This window comes from Erythranthe guttata, chromosome 14 (genome assembly GCF_056151865.1).
Source record: "Erythranthe guttata isolate IM_541 chromosome 14, IM_541, whole genome shotgun sequence".
In the NCBI taxonomy this organism is placed as follows: domain Eukaryota; kingdom Viridiplantae; phylum Streptophyta; class Magnoliopsida; order Lamiales; family Phrymaceae; genus Erythranthe; species Erythranthe guttata.
Window position 1 is genome coordinate 14,800,100 of NC_142546.1, and position 16,937 is coordinate 14,817,036.

Consider the following 16,937-nt stretch of genomic DNA (forward strand, 5'->3'; position numbering starts at 1 on the left):
AAAAAAAAAAAAAAAAAAAAAAAAAAAAAAAAAAAAAATCTATCTTTTTTTCTTTGAACTACGTTATGACTTGATCCCACTCGGGGTACGTAGGCAGCTTAGATATTCTCTAAGTTCAGTCCTTTCCTAAAAAAAAAAATCTATCTTTTTTTTTTTCTTTGAACTACGTTATGACTTGATCCCATTCGGGGTACGTAGGCAGCTTAGATATTCTCTAAGTTCAGTCCTCTCCTCTAAAAAAAAAAAAAAAAAAAAAAAATCTATCTTTTTTTGCCTTGAACTACGTTATGACTTGATCCCACTCGGGGTACGTAGGCAGCTTAGATATTCTCTAAGTTCAGTCCTCTCCTCTAAAAAAAAAAAAAAAAAAAAAAAAAAAAAAAAAAAAAATCTAAATCTAGCTCAAGCGAAAGGGTCTAAATCATTCAACTTTTCTTTGGCATCTTCTAAAAGCTCGGCAGAAGCGCGCAATTCTTCTACCAAATCATCACTTAAAGGGGATGTATTTTCAATGGCAGCAATCTCTTCGTTAATCTCACGAATTTCAGTCTGAACAGTATGAAGGAGTTCTCGTTGTCGCTTTAATGATGATCTCAACTGTCCCACCCTCACCTTCAAAGCAGCACGCTCTTTCTTGACACTCTCCAAATCACTATTGGTGACTTGAACTTGAAGAGTCTCTTTGTGTTCTCTAGCTTGAGTAGTATGCAAACGATCTTTAGCCTCATCTAATTGTCGTGATAGAATCTCTTTAGATGTCTTCTCAGAGTTCGACGACCTCACCTTATCATAAGCCGTCGCCTGGGAAAATAATGACTTCAATGATTCCTCTATGCAAGATATGTCGAAATCACCAAGATCCCTCATGGTTCCAAGAACTAATTGGACATCTTCTTGAATAGACGAGATGGAATCAATTGAAGTCCGTACTATCCTCGCACGAAGATCTTGCCATAATTGGCGAAGAAAAACCCGCTTGTGATTTTTCAGAAAATTTTCACCCACAAAAACTGAACAAGCACCATTGTACGACCCTTTCGCAGTCTCTTTCATCTTGGATGCTCTGGCAGGCATTAAAGCAGTCGGCGACAAAGTTGCACCCATTGAGCAAGCCTTGGCAGTTGAGTGATGACTAGCTTGAGATTCCTCGCGATCATCAACGTTAATTATCTCGTTTTCCAACTAAAAAAAAAAAAAAAAAAAAAAAAAAAAAAAAAAAAATCATTAAGAAAAAAAAAAAAATAATAAAAAAAAAAAAATAAAAAAAATAAAATAAAATAAAATAAAAAAAAAAAAAAAAAAAAAAAAAAAAAGGGAAAGTGTTAAGTGCAACCTTCTCAGCAAAAGTGTCATTTGTTCGAGAATGACTGTCCACACTGTTATCAATATGAAGATCTTGTGGTTTTGAAGATTGCGGGTCCCTCTTCGGCCTTTTCCAATGACGTTCTATGTGGCTATCGTCACTCTCATCCGACGGAGGCAAAACGTTCCTCTTCTTTATATCTCTAGGAGGGTTTTTGGTTTGGAGCACATTTCCGCGAGAAAGATTGCCGAGACTATTTCTTGCCTCATCTTCTTTGTCTTCAAGTGGAATCTTACTTAACTCCAAGTTCACCAAACTCGCAACTTTATTTTCAAGATAAGTTCCGTAAGCTTTAGTCCACCATCTTTTATAGCCGTCCGTGTGAAACTTTCTCGAATTTTGAGGGATGACGGAAAATATCACTTTAGACATGGACTCGAGCAAAACACATAGACGCCAATAACGGAGTCCATCTATTAAAGAAGCCTCGCGAACGTCTTCATCAAGTACTCCAGGCACATCTTGGTAAAACCCAAATTGACGGCTAAACCGATGAGGACTATATGGCTCAATAACGAAACGATTACCACGCCGCAAGGAGAGATAGCTCGAGCGAATGGCGATGAAATAATTTCTCTCGGACCCTTTTGTTGTTCCATCATCAACATATAAAGAAGACTCGCTCCTAGGGATCGTGGTGCAAGTCCAAGACATAAGATCTCCTTTGTGAATCCGTTTGCGTGCATCCGCGGGAGTGTAGTATCTAGCGCTTCCTTCTCCGGAATAAGATATCATCTTTGGGCCATCGACGGCTACGCCTTGCAGAACTTGACAATGGGTCTTGAAATAAAGCGCCAACCAACTATAGACGAAGTGAATAGGAAACGGAGAGTTCTCTTGATGGGGTCTCAAGGATCTCGAAATCCTATTTATGCCGTTGAAGATGCTTGCTAAGACAGGAACTGCAAGAGAGACTTCTTCGCCACTCGCCATTATGCTAGCCATCTTGAACGTTGAAGGACGTATCATGCCTACATCATCAGTAGGGAGAACGAAGGTGCAAAGCCAACAAGCCAAATGGGCCGCCAAGTATGTCTCGGACCTCAGTTCGACATCAACGCTAATGCTCGAAAACACAGCTTCTTCAATGTTGATCCATTTTGCATGTGCTTCAATATTGCCGGAAGGATTGTGAGTTGACTTGGGGCGAACACTTTTCTTTTCTTTGCGTGGAGGAGGTTGAGTGTACTTCTTCTGCTTCTTCGACCAAAACTGAATCCAGCTTTCGACAGAGACGTTGGAGGAAGGATCTTTAGAGCGCTTCCGAAGTAAGTGGTAGACATGGAATAGATATCGGCAGGAACGGTGAGAATATCGAACACCCTTTGCATCGGTACCAATGAGTTCTTGAGAGGCAGGGACAACTTCATCGTAAAGAAGCCCGGTTAACGGTAGCCCGGAGAGGATGTGCAAATCCCATAAAGAGATAGACATTTCTCCGGGAGACGTCAAGAGGGTATTTGTAGTCGGACACCATGCCTCGAAGAACGCCTTCATGATTTCGGAATTGTAGTCGTACGTGAAAAGGGAAGCATATACAGAATCGTAGATCTTCGCAGACTTTAGCTTGTGCTGGCAACGGCTGAGAACGTCTTCGGTCCATTCCCAGTACCCTTTGAAGAATTGAAAGCCGCTGGAAAGCTCGAGAGTATCTCCCCACTTGACTTTTCCCTCCACGATGTTGCCACCCAAAGTCGGCAGAAGGCTCGGACCGCTTGACTCTTCCGGAAGCAAGGATCTGTCGGGTTTATGATTTGATGCTCGCAAGCTATACACGTACTCGTACTTATTATGAGGATGCTCGTGGGACCAAACGGACATGCGATTCGGAGTCGTGAGACGTGGCCATTGCTTTGCGTAAGAACCGATAAGGGGGGCATAAATCGTCAAGACAGTTCCTTTGTCATTCGGTTGGTGACGATCGTCAAGAATTACCAATTGCTCGTCGCCGGAAGAGGAGAAAGCTTGCTTGAAACAAACCATCGCAAAACCTGTCAAAACAATTCAAAACAAAGAGCAATTAGTTTGACAAAAAAAAAAAAAAAAAAAAAAAAAAAAAAAAAAAAAAAAAGGAAGAAAAATAATGGGGGCATGGAACCGTGCTAGAATCGATTTTCGTATCGAACCTGTCAAGTTGAAAAACCTGGAGAAAGAAAAGAAAGTCAATAAATTTAGCCAAAAAAAAAAAAAAAAAAAAAAAAAAAGATTAATGCAGTGGTTTCTCAAAAGCCATGTTATCAAATATGTGGCGGACATGCCCAAAGAGATGGATTGATAAAAAAAAAAAATCGATATAATAAGCTCACACAAAATCAGCAAACCACCGAAGAAAAAAAAAAAGGATGCAGGGCTTAATATATAACGCTGAAAATTCTTCTCCCAAAGACTTGATGGCAGGTGATGATGAATGAAGTAGCGTGGAGGGGTCTCCCTTTTATAAGCATGAAAGGAAGCAATCCGATTCATACAAGGATTATAATTGTCCAATTAAATAGAGTTTAAAATACACCGGAAGTCAAATACTTGTGTTTGTGAAAGAAGTCTACTGATGGCATTCTCTTTGAATTTATTTTCGATGAAAATAAGTTCAAAATCAAGATTGTAATTGGCTTGTTGTTATAAGTGGGGCCCAATTGGTTCAAGTTTTTTTTATTTATTAAAACAAAATAAATAAATAAATAAAAGAAAGAGAAGAGAGACTTGCTGAAGTTGGTCAGGCCTTTCAAGATGGGCCGTATATATCGGTTAAATAAATTCTTTTGAGTGAGACCGAGAAATTTGGGGAAGAAAGCGGGCCCATGATGTATTACCGTGGGCGTGCATTTCAGGCTTGTTGATTCAAATATCTACGGGGTATATTCGTGAAAAACCAATTATATTTATGAATCAATCCAATATATTCGTGACTTATTCACTTCAAGTCGCATCGTTCGTGAACAAGTCTCGAGGGGGCATTTGTAGACGAACAATTTTTCAATTAAAGATATATATATGTATCAAATACGTGAAACCATATATATATATATATATATATATATATATATATATATATATATATATATATATATATTATATATTAAAAGAAAAATCAATTATATGTTTTGTATTTTAATATTAAGAATTTTATTAAAAAAATTCCTAATTTAAATAGATAATTGATTTTTCATATATATTGGCCAATCAGATTATTTCTTCTCTTCCAAGTTACAAGAGATAAATATCAATTTAATCGGGCCAATCAAATCGCGCCACATCATCAGTAAGGCCCATCAAGGACTCTTATTCTACCACTATAAATAGGGACCCTCCCTTCACAATTCAAACACAACTGAAGGAACAGAAACCGTAGGAGCAAAATTCTCTCTACAATTCAAGAAGCAAGGAAGAAGAATTCGTAGGAGGTAAGATTCTCTCTCTACATTCAAAGTGTTCTTCGTCAAATTCGAGGTGTTCTTGAGCAAATTCAAGGCGTTCTTCATCAAATCCAACGTTCGATCCGAGATAACGGTGCCAAACCTTCGGATTAACGTTAATCAATTCAAGTCAAGATCATTGGAAGATTGAAGGGCCAAATCCATCAAGAATTTCAAGATCTTCAAGTCAAATCAAGTCAAAGTTCAACGTTCGATCCGAGATTCAAGTCGCAAGACCCTCGGAAAACGTTATCCAAATCCAAAATCAAATCCGGAGAAGATCAAGTCAACGACCCGACTCCGAAAATTCAAGTCAACTATATATTGTTCTTGAGAGAAGAATCAGAGGATTAAAATAGAGATTGTAACCCGCAATTTATTTATTTTAATTCAATAAAATCATCTTTGTTCAATTTTTCTTGTTTGTTTATATCGCAGATAAGAATTTGTTGTTACAAATTTTGGCACGCCCAGTGGGACTTGACAGATCTCGACGTATTTTCTTTGAACTACGTTTGACTACGATCCGAGATTCAAGTCGCAGGACCCCGAATGGGAGTAAATCGAGCTTCTTTACTTCGTACGATCCGAGTATCTGATTGATCACCAACTTGGAGTCTCCGTATACCTCCAAATTTAGTTTCTTTATATCAACTGCCATTTCTAGCCCAAGGATAAGAGCTTGATATTCAGCAACATTGTTAGAGCAATTTTGCGTTAAGGTAAAAGAGTGAGGCAACACTTCGCCGTTGGATGTGACGAATACTACTCCGGCGCCCGCTCCTTCTCTGTGAGAAGCTCCATCAAAATACATCTTCCAAGGAGGACTAGCTTCAATCACGAGAACATCTTCATCGGGTAGATCATCGGATAACTCCCACTCTGCAGGGATAGGGTGATCCGCCAAGAAATCGGCTAGAATTTGTCCTTTCACAGCCTTTTGTGGAATATATGTTATGTCAAACTGCTGCAATTGCAGGTACCACCTTGCAAGTCTATCGGATAGAACGGGTTTTGTCATGACATACTTTAGAGGATTCATCCTTGAGATTAGGCGGACCACTTGCGCTTGAAAATAATGCTTCAACTTTTGAATTGCAAAAATGAGCGCTAAGCATGTCTTTTCGATTGGCGAATAGTTCAATTCATTTGGTGTCATTGTTCTACTCAAGTAGTATAAGGCGCTCTCTTTTCCATCATCATTCTCCTGCGCTAGTAAAGCTCCGACAGATCGTTCTTGAGCAGCAATATAGAGTATTAGCGATCGTCCGGGCACTGGTGCGATCAACACAGGGGGCTTCGTTAAATACGATTTTATGCTTTCAAATGCACTAGTGCAAGCTTCATCCCATTCAAAGGGAACATTTTTCTTCATGAGTCGGCTGAATGGTTGACATCGACCGGCTAAGTTTGAAATGAACCTTCTTAGGTATGCCAACTTTCCTTGCAAACTTTTGAGCTCATGAATGTTCCTAGGCTCGCGAATCTTTAAAATTGCATCAATCTTGGCTTGTTCGATTTCTATGCCTCGGTGACGAACTACGAATCCAAGAAACTTCCCCGAAGTAACACCAAATGCACATTTCAATGGATTCATCTTCAATTGGTACCTTCTCAAGCGCTCGAAGACTTTTCTCAAATTTTGGAGATGATCTTCCCTTCTTTTGGATTTAACTACCAAGTCATCCACATAACATTCAACATCTTTATGGAGCATGTCATCAAATATCTTCTGCATGGCTCTTTGGTATGTAGCACCGGCATTTTTCAAGCCAAATGGCATCACTTTATAGCAATAGATGCCCTTAGGAGTGCGAAAGGCTGTTAATTCTTCGTCTCTCGGCGCCATTCGTATTTGATTGTATCCTGATGACCCATCCATAAATGATAATGCTTCGTGGCCCGTAGTAGCATCAATCATTAGTTCGGCTATTGGCATTGGAAAGTCGTCCTTAGGGCATGCTTCGTTCAAATCTCTAAAGTCAACACATACACGAATTTGTCCATTCTTCTTTCTGACAGGGACAATACTTGAAATCCATGTTGGGTACTTGACTTCTCGAATGAAACCAACATCAATAAGTTTATTCACTTCAGCCTCAATTGCAGGGACTAATTCAGGTCTAAATCTACGTTGGCCTTGCTTTACAGGGCGAGCTCCTTTCTTCACGGAGAGATGATGTATTGCCACTTTTGGGTCCAATCCGGGCATTTCTTTATAAGACCATGCAAACACATCCTTGAACTCGTGCAACAATTCAATATAAGTCTCCTCTTCGTTGACAGCCAGTAAAGCGCTAATGTAGATTGGTCGAGGATTCTCCGCATCTCCTAAATTAATTTCCTTTAACTCATCGATGGTGGCTTTGACTCCTTCTTCAAGCTCGGGTGGAGCAATTTCAGCGTCTTCCTCCTCAATCACGTCTATTTCACTTAAAGTGATATGATACGATGATGCCACACTTTCTCTGTCATCTTCCTCGTCGTCTTGGATTTTCGTAAAGACGACAGTTCGCATTTTAGCCTTCAACTCTTCACCACATGATATGGTCAAATAAGTACGCCGTTTCATGCGAGATGGAATTGAACTTCGAATCCTTCGTGTTTTGGTGATTTTAGTATTAGAGACACCCACATCTTGCTTGTTCTTTCTGTTATGCCCCCACTTTCTAAGTGGTCCAAGCCTATCAAAGACGGATGGCGTAAGTCTATCAAACCCTCGTTTGTCGCCTTTTTCATGCCCCCATTCTCTAAGTGGTCCAAGCCTATCAAAGACGGATGGCGCAAGTCTGTCGAAGACAGATGGTGTAAGCCTATCAAAGACGGATGTCCTTCTCACTTTTGTTCTAATTTCAAGAAAATCGTCTGTTGATGAGAATTCATCTTCGATTATGTAATTACTGGTGGCTCTATTGATAGCAATACGAATTGGCTTCTGTGGAACAAATCCAAGACCAACTCTAGGACTTTGAATAGCATGTCCCTTTTCTTTCAGCATTATCTGAGTAGTATTGAGGCCATGCATCTTTTCGCCAACAACTTCGGCAGGAAGCCTTCTAAGCGTAGAATCTTCACGTGGGTTGAAACCAGCTTTCACTAGGAGTTTATAAGCATTTGGGCCAAAACATTTTGTCATTTGAGACTCGGAGAATTCTTCGCATTCCTCTTGGGTTCCTTCTGTGGGATGACCAAATCCTTTAGGTGGTTGAGAAGTTGATCGCTTCTCGTCAATTGGTGTTAGGGGAAACATCAAATCTTTCAAAGCCTCGCACTCTAAAGGAGCATTGTCTCGATTATTTCTTCGCTTTGGTTCTTCAACTGGTAGAATTTCTTTGGCCTTTACCGTTTTCTCATCATCAAGATAGTATTTAGCATCGGCAAAGTGGGCTTCTGCCTCGGTGAATGGTTTATCATCGGCGAGTATTATTTTAACTACTCCGTCTCGACAATACTTGAAACATTGGTGCCAAGAAGAAGGAACCACATTATTCTCATGTATCCAAGGTCGCCCGAGAAGCATGCGATATGAGGTTCTTGCGTCAATGACATGGAACAGTGGAGTGGACAACATATCATCCATTAACAACTCTATCCTTATGATACCAAGGGCCCTTTGTCCTTCTTGATTAAATCCTTGGATCATCAATCGACTAGTTTTGAGCTCCTCTGTGGAGATCTCCAATTCCTTTAAAGTGTGCAATGGCAAAATATTGACTGCAGAACCTCCGTCGATTAAAATTCTATTCACCTTCTGCTCACGAGCGTAGCCGGCAACAAACAATGGCCTATTGTGTAGTTTGGAACCAAGAAGTAAATCTTCATCAGCGAAAGTCATTGTTGACATGCATTTACCAATCACGGTACAAACTTCATTTGGAGACGGAGTCGTTCCACTAACAGCGGTCTCCTTTTCACTTATCGCGTTGCATGAGATGTTGATACAATCATCATCTCCTCCGTGTACGTTCGTTGTTGTCATGTCAAGGGACTCAAAAGTGCTGACGATAAAATTTGTAGTGGCGCTGATCTCTTCAAGTGATATCTTCCCTTGGCGAGCTAGCTGCATAACTTTATCTTTGAATACGAAGCAATCATGAATTGTGTGTCCGACCAACCGATGATACTTGCAGTATTTTGGGTCATCGGTCTTGTTAGCTTCTTCGGGGCGCTTCATTTCAGGCAACTCGATAAGTTTTAAACCTAGCAAATCGTCAAATATTCCAGCCACATCAGTGTCGAGGAATGGATATTCCCTTGCCTGCATTTCTTTTAGAGTAAGTCTTCTTCTTTCTTGGGAAAAATCTTGTTTTTCCTCATCGTTTCCGTTCACTTTTCCTTGAAATTTGATAGGGGTCGCATTCACTGCCAAAGATTCTTTGCTTGAGGTTTTAGAGAAAACTCTACCCCCCTTCCGAAAGTCCTGTTTTTCTTTCAACTGTCGAGGCTCTTGAACTGGTGGTCCCTCAACTCCACTAGCCATAATGCTCAACTCCATGTCGTGCGCTCTAGTGGCCAACTCTTCAAAACTCCTAGGTTGAATCCCTTGCAGGATATATCGGAGTCCCCATTGCATTCCTTGGATGCACATCTCGATAGCTGAAGCCTCTGACAATCGGTCCTTGCAATTCAGGCTTAAATTCCTCCAACGGTTAATATAGTCAATGACGGCCTCTTCTTTCCACTGGCGAGAGTTTGTGAGCTCGATCATGCTTACTGTTCTTCGGGTGCTGTAGAAGCGATTCAAAAACTCTTGTTCCATCTGACTCCAACTGTCAATTGAGTTCGGTTCTAGGTCTGTATACCAATCGAAAGCATTCCCCTTCAATGATCGGACGAATTGTTTAACGAGATAGTCTCCGAAAGTCCCGGCGTTGTTACAAGTTTCAACAAAGTGTGCCACATGCTGTTTTGGGTTACCCTTGCCATCAAATTGCTGAAATTTCGGGGGTTGGTAACCAGTTGGCATCTTCAAGTCGTCTACTCTTAGAGTGTATGGCTTGGTATATGTTGACGACGATTTTGAACCCTCATTGAATTTGTCTTTGATAGTCCCCATGATGAACTCCTTCAATTGGTCTATCGGAATCAACCCCTCTGACGAAATCTGGAATTCTTCAGCCGGGCTCTTCTCCCTTTCGATTGGATGTCGCCTTGCAGAAGTTTCAGCTTCGGTGTGATTTTCGCCTTGTTTACCCATGTCGTGACTACCGTCAACCTTGTTTCGCAACATCGCAATTTGGGAGTCTTGTTCTTGAATGTGCTTTGTTAGCCCTTCAATGGCCTTGGTCAAGATCGCCATCTGCTCTTCCATGGTCGTAGCATGTGTCGTCATGACGGGAGCCACTTCAGAGTAGTTTGATGCTGAAAGGGACGTGGATGACGAAGCTTCTCCTTTAGATCCTTCCACGCCTCCACCTGTGTTGACGAGAGGTGACGAGCCTTTTTCGATGATTTGGGGCGTTGAGCTAGTCTCGGAGGATGTCTGCAGCTTCTTAGCCATACTCCTTGTAACTACGCCCATGCTTGATGAATTTGAAGTAGCAGCCTTCATCGTGAACTTGGAACAGCTACTAGGATCTTTGAGAGAGAGAAGAGATGAGAGGTAGAGAGGTCCCACCGGGCGTGCCAAAATTTGTAACAACAAATTCTTATCTGCGATATAAACAAACAAGAAAAATTGAACAAAGATGATTTTATTGAATTAAAATAAATAAATTGCGGGTTACAATCTCTATTTTAATCCTCTGATTCTTCTCTCAAGAACAATATATAGTTGACTTGAATTTTCGGAGTCGGGTCGTTGACTTGATCTTCTCCGGATTTGATTTTGGATTTGGATAACGTTTTCCGAGGGTCTTGCGACTTGAATCTCGGATCGAACGTTGAACTTTGACTTGATTTGACTTGAAGATCTTGAAATTCTTGATGGATTTGGCCCTTCAATCTTCCAATGATCTTGACTTGAATTGATTAACGTTAATCCGAAGGTTTGGCACCGTTATCTCGGATCGAACGTTGGATTTGATGAAGAACGCCTTGAATTTGCTCAAGAACACCTCGAATTTGACGAAGAACACTTTGAATGTAGAGAGAGAATCTTACCTCGTACGAATTCTTCTTCCTTGCTTCTTGAATTGTAGAGAGAATTTTGCTCCTACGGTTTCTGTTCCTTCAGTTGTGTTTGAATTGTGAAGGGAGGGTCCCTATTTATAGTGGTAGAATAAGAGTCCTTGATGGGCCTTACTGATGATGTGGCGCGATTTGATTGGCCCGATTAAATTGATATTTATCTCTTGTAACTTGAGGGAGAAGAAATAATCCTATTGGTCAATATATATATTTAAAATCAATTATCTATTTAATTTAGGAATTAATTTAATTAAATTCCAAAATATATAATCGATAAATATATATATATATGACCGCATATATACGAGTCTTCAATTGGCATCTAAGTCCTTCGGCTATGTATAATTACACAAATGCCATTGGATCAAACTTTATCCCATATATAATTTAGCCATTTAATTGGCTTAAATTTTATTCTTCTACAAAATAAAAATTTGTAACAACAAATTCTTATCTGCGATATAAACAAACAAGAAAAATTGAACAAAGATGATTTTATTGAATTAAAATAAATAAATTGCGGGTTACAATCTCTATTTTAATCCTCTGATTCTTCTCTCAAGAACAATATATAGTTGACTTGAATTTTCGGAGTCGGGTCGTTGACTTGATCTTCTCCGGATTTGATTTTGGATTTGGATAACGTTTTCCGAGGGTCTTGCGACTTGAATCTCGGATCGAACGTTGAACTTTGACTTGATTTGACTTGAAGATCTTGAAATTCTTGATGGATTTGGCCCTTCAATCTTCCAATGATCTTGACTTGAATTGATTAACGTTAATCCGAAGGTTTGGCACCGTTATCTCGGATCGAACGTTGGATTTGATGAAGAACGCCTTGAATTTGCTCAAGAACACCTCGAATTTGACGAAGAACACTTTGAATGTAGAGAGAGAATCTTACCTCCTACGAATTCTTCTTCCTTGCTTCTTGAATTGTAGAGAGAATTTTGCTCCTACGGTTTCTGTTCCTTCAGTTGTGTTTGAATTGTGAAGGGAGGGTCCCTATTTATAGTGGTAGAATAAGAGTCCTTGATGGGCCTTACTGATGATGTGGCGCGATTTGATTGGCCCGATTAAATTGATATTTATCTCTTGTAACTTGAGGGAGAAGAAATAATCCTATTGGTCAATATATATATTTAAAATCAATTATCTATTTAATTTAGGAATTAATTTAATTAAATTCCAAAATATATAATCGATAAATATATATATATATGACCGCATATATACGAGTCTTCAATTGGCATCTAAGTCCTTCGGCTATGTATAATTACACAAATGCCATTGGATCAAACTTTATCCCATATATAATTTAGCCATTTAATTGGCTTAAATTTTATTCTTCTACAAAATGCCCCCACTTCTAGTCTCGGCGAAGAACAAATTGTATGTTTGTGAGACGAGACTTGAAGTAAATAAGGCGTGAATATTGGGATAATTCATAGATGTATTTGAGCTTTTCATGAATATACCCCACATGTATTCAATTTATAGACTTTAAATATAAAGCCACTAGAATTTTCCAACCCGAGAATGCATGGCTGTTCTTGCAAAGAATGATCAATCTGCTCTATCGATGCTTTCTTTCCTCGATTTGCGTTATAAAATTTAATTGGGCCCACTTGAATAAACAAATAGAATTTCAATTGCAATTGGAATCCTACATGAGAATAACATCTGCTTCAGCAGCCCCTTTTTTTTTTTTTATAACATTTTTTTTTTTTTTCATGGGCCCACTCAAAACTTCAATTGAATTCCCTGTAGAGGACTTCAATTTCTTTTGGTTAAGAGAGTCCTTCTCCTACCTATGTTATACTTCAGCACAATTAGTTTTAAAAAAAAAAATTATTCCTTTGTCCACATGGACTTCCAACACGTGAAGAATGGAAGCATTACTTCTTCTAATTGATCTCTGACTCTTTTCCAATTAGACGGATGGAGTCCTAACTTGAATCGATTTATCATCGTCCATGGCCTATAAAAAGAGGTGCCCTCTTCACTTTTTCTTCATTCATCGGCACTCAGCCTCTGTGTGAAAGTACTTTTTTTTTTTTTTTTTTTTTTTTTTTTGTGTATGTTCAGATCCCTTGTCTCTTGTTTGCTGCTGCTTGTGTTTGTTTCAAGGTAAGCTTTGCATATTAAATATTTGTACAACAAGTTCTCCTCTGCATGTCCACCATGTGCTTGATAATATGACAATGAGAACCTTTTTTTTTTTTTTTTTTTTTTTTTTGATTCCAGATTAGTTCCACCCATCAAAACTAAGCCCTCTTTTCCTTATTCACTCAAGTTTTCGCAACTCGAAATATTCGGCACGAAACTCGGTAGAATGTTCGATTTTAGCACAGTCCTTGCCCTCGCTCCTTTTTTTTTTTTTTTTTTTTTTTTTTGGTATTTCGAACTTATCGCTCTTTCTTTAAATTGTTTTGATAGATTTTCCGATGGTTTGCTTCAAGCAAGCTTTCTCCTCTTCCGGCGACGAGCAATTGGTAATTCTTGACGATCGTTACCAACCGAATGACAAAGGAACTGTCTTGACGATTTATGCCCCCCTTATCGGTTCTTACGCAAAGCAATGGCCACGTCTCACGACTCCGAATCGCATGTCCGTTTGGTCCCACGAGCATCCTCATAATAAGTACGAGTACGTGTATAGCTTGCGAGCATCAAATCATAAACCCGACAGATCCTTGCTTCCGGAAGAGTCAAGCGGTCCGAGCCTTCTGCCGACTTTGGGTGGCAACATCGTGAAGGGAAAAGTCAAGTGGGGAGATACTCTCGAGCTTTCCGGCGGCTTTCAATTCTTCAAAGGGTACTGGGAATGGACCGAAGACGTTCTCAGCCGTTGCCAGCACAAGCTAAAGTCTGCGAAGATCTACGATTCTGTATATGCTTCCCTTTTCACGTACGACTACAATTCCGAAATCATGAAGGCGTTCTTCGAGGCATGGTGTCCGACTACAAATACCCTCTTGACGTCTCCCGGAGAAATGTCTATCTCTTTATGGGATTTGCACATCCTCTCCGGGCTACCGTTAACCGGGCTTCTTTACGATGAAGTTGTCCCTGCCTCTCAAGAACTCATTGGTACCGATGCAAAGGGTGTTCGATATTCTCACCGTTCCTGCCGATATCTATTCCATGTCTACCACTTACTTCGGAAGCGCTCTAAAGATCCTTCCTCCAACGTCTCTGTCGAAAGCTGGATTCAGTTTTGGTCGAAGAAGCAGAAGAAGTACACTCAACCTCCTCCACGCAAAGAAAAGAAAAGTGTTCGCCCCAAGTCAACTCACAATCCTTCCGGCAATATTGAAGCACATGCAAAATGGATCAACATTGAAGAAGCTGTGTTTTCGAGCATTAGCGTTGATGTCGAACTGAGGTCCGAGACATACTTGGCGGCCCATTTGGCTTGTTGGCTTTGCACCTTCGTTCTCCCTACTGATGATGTAGGCATGATACGTCCTTCAACGTTCAAGATGGCTAGCATAATGGCGAGTGGCGAAGAAGTCTCTCTTGCAGTTCCTGTCTTAGCAAGCATCTTCAACGGCATAAATAGGATTTCGAGATCCTTGAGACCCCATCAAGAGAACTCTCCGTTTCCTATTCACTTCGTCTATAGTTGGTTGGCGCTTTATTTCAAGACCCATTGTCAAGTTCTGCAAGGCGTAGCCGTCGATGGCCCAAAGATGATATCTTATTCCGGAGAAGGAAGCGCTAGATACTACACTCCCGCGGATGCACGCAAACGGATTCACAAAGGAGATCTTATGTCTTGGACTTGCACCACGATCCCTAGGAGCGAGTCTTCTTTATATGTTGATGATGGAACAACAAAAGGGTCCGAGAGAAATTATTTCATCGCCATTCGCTCGAGCTATCTCTCCTTGCGGCGTGGTAATCGTTTCGTTATTGAGCCATATAGTCCTCATCGGTTTAGCCGTCAATTTGGGTTTTACCAAGATGTGCCTGGAGTACTTGATGAAGACGTTCGCGAGGCTTCTTTAATAGATGGACTCCGTTATTGGCGTCTATGTGTTTTGCTCGAGTCCATGTCTAAAGTGATATTTTCCGTCATTCCTCAAAATTCGAGAAAGTTTCACACGGACGGCTATAAAAGATGGTGGACTAAAGCTTACGGAACTTATCTTGAAAATAAAGTTGCGAGTTTGGTGAACTTGGAGTTAAGTAAGATTCCACTTGAAGACAAAGAAGATGAGGCAAGAAATAGTCTCGGCAATCTTTCTCGCGGAAATGTGCTCCAAACCAAAAACCCTCCTAGAGATATAAAGAAGAGGAACGTTTTGCCTCCGTCGGATGAGAGTGACGATAGCCACATAGAACGTCATTGGAAAAGGCCAAAGAGGGACCCGCAATCTTCAAAACCACAAGATCTTCATATTGATAACAGTGTGGACAGTCATTCTCGAACAAATGACACTTTTGCTGAGAAGGTTGCACTTAACACTTTCCCCCTTTTTTTTTTTTTTTATTTTATTTTTTTTTTTTTTATTTTTTTTTTATTTTTTTTTTTATTTTTTTTTTTTTTTTTTTTTTTTTTTTTAGTTGGAAAACGAGATAATTAACGTTGATGATCGCGAGGAATCTCAAGCTAGTCATCACTCAACTGCCAAGGCTTGCTCAATGGGTGCAACTTTGTCGCCGACTGCTTTAATGCCTGCCAGAGCATCCAAGATGAAAGAGACTGCGAAAGGGTCGTACAATGGTGCTTGTTCAGTTTTTGTGGGTGAAAATTTTCTGAAAAATCACAAGCGGGTTTTTCTTCGCCAATTATGGCAAGATCTTCGTGCGAGGATAGTACGGACTTCAATTGATTCCATCTCGTCTATTCAAGAAGATGTCCAATTAGTTCTTGGAACCATGAGGGATCTTGGTGATTTCGACATATCTTGCGTAGAGGAATCATTGAAGTCATTATTTTCCCAGGCGACGGCTTATGATAAGGTGAGGTCGTCGAACTCTGAGAAGACATCTAAAGAGATTCTATCACGACAATTAGATGAGGCTAAAGATCGTTTGCATACTACTCAAGCTAGAGAACACAAAGAGACTCTTCAAGTTCAAGTCACCAATAGTGATTTGGAGAGTGTCAAGAAAGAGCGTGCTGCTTTGAAGGTGAGGGTGGGACAGTTGAGATCATCATTAAAGCGACAACGAGAACTCCTTCATACTGTTCAGACTGAAATTCGTGAGATTAACGAAGAGATTGCCGCCATTGAAAATACATCCCCTTTAAGTGATGATTTGGTAGAAGAATTGCGCGCTTCTGCCGAGCTTTTAGAAGATGCCAAAGAAAAGTTGAATGATTTAGACCCTTTCGCTTGAGCTAGATTTAGATTTTTTTTTTTTTATTGTTTATTCCACTTTTATGATTCATGAAATAATAAAAAAAAAAAAAAAAAAAGACTCCCTTTCCATCTTGTTTCCTTAGTATTCGGCACTTATATTTTCAACAATTTTTTTTTTTTTTTTTTTTTTTTTTTTTTTTTTTTTTTTTTTAAGTAAAGGACTGAACTTAGAGAATATCTAAGCTGCCTACGTACCCCGAGTGGGATCAAGTCATAACGTAGTTCAAAGAAAAAAGATAGATTTTTTTTTTTTAGAAGATGACTGATCTTAGAGAATATCCAAGCTGCCTACGTACCCCGAATGGGATCAAGTCATAACGTAGTTCAAAGGAAAAAAGATAGATTTTTTTTTTCTTTTTTTTTTTTTTTTTTTTTTTTTTTTAGGAAAGGACTGAACTTAGAGAATATCTAAGCTGCCTACGTACCCCGAGTGGGATCAAGTCATAACGTAGTTCAAAGAAAAAAGAGATATAATTTTTTTTTTTTTTTAGAAGAGGACTGAACTTAGAGAATATCCAAGCTGCCTACGTACCCCGAATGGGATCAAGTCATAACGTAGTTCAAAGAAAAAAGATAGATTTTTTTTTTTTAGAAGATGACTGATCTTAGAGAATATCCAAGCTGCCTACGTACCCCGAATGGGATCAAGTCATAACG

The 16,937-nt window shown here is 39.7% G+C and overlaps 3 protein-coding genes across 3 annotated transcripts; 1 reads left to right on the top strand and 2 right to left on the bottom strand.

Annotated features, from left to right (window-relative positions):
* Positions 1-346: 346 nt before the first annotated feature.
* LOC148765266 (uncharacterized) lies at positions 347-3,393 on the bottom strand. The gene is made up of 2 exons (XM_088814006.1): positions 1,334-3,393; positions 347-1,182 (listed from the first exon to the last, which is right to left on the bottom strand). The coding sequence occupies exons 1-2, from the start codon at positions 3,344-3,346 to the stop codon at positions 403-405; spliced, it is 2,793 nt and encodes a 930-aa protein (XP_088670132.1). The 5' UTR covers positions 3,347-3,393; the 3' UTR covers positions 347-402.
* Positions 3,394-3,492: 99 nt separating this feature from the next.
* LOC148765267 (uncharacterized) lies at positions 3,493-10,108 on the bottom strand. The gene is made up of 2 exons (XM_088812725.1): positions 5,290-10,108; positions 3,493-3,506 (listed from the first exon to the last, which is right to left on the bottom strand). Exons 1-2 carry the CDS (start codon positions 10,106-10,108, stop codon positions 3,493-3,495), a joined length of 4,833 nt encoding a protein of 1,610 aa, XP_088668851.1.
* Positions 10,109-13,349: 3,241 nt separating this feature from the next.
* LOC148765268 (uncharacterized) lies at positions 13,350-16,332 on the top strand. Its single transcript, XM_088814058.1, has 2 exons — positions 13,350-15,365; positions 15,478-16,332. The coding sequence occupies exons 1-2, from the start codon at positions 13,353-13,355 to the stop codon at positions 16,255-16,257; spliced, it is 2,793 nt and encodes a 930-aa protein (XP_088670184.1). The 5' UTR covers positions 13,350-13,352; the 3' UTR covers positions 16,258-16,332.
* The last annotated feature ends 605 nt before the right edge of the window (positions 16,333-16,937 follow it).

Bases quoted from the DNA above. Each gene is read 5' to 3' on its own strand.
- LOC148765268 (XM_088814058.1), top strand. From the start codon at position 13,353: ATGGTTTGCTTCAAGCAAGCTTTCTCCTCTTCCGGCGACGAGCAATTG. The intron at 15,366-15,477 runs GTTGCACTTAAC...TTTTTTTTTTAG, and splicing joins ATGACACTTTTGCTGAGAAG to TTGGAAAACGAGATAATTAA.
- LOC148765267 (XM_088812725.1), bottom strand. From the start codon at position 10,108: ATGACGACACATGCTACGACCATGGAAGAGCAGATGGCGATCTTGACC.
- LOC148765266 (XM_088814006.1), bottom strand. From the start codon at position 3,346: ATGGTTTGTTTCAAGCAAGCTTTCTCCTCTTCCGGCGACGAGCAATTG. The intron at 1,183-1,333 runs GTTGCACTTAAC...TTTTTTTTTTAG, and splicing joins ATGACACTTTTGCTGAGAAG to TTGGAAAACGAGATAATTAA.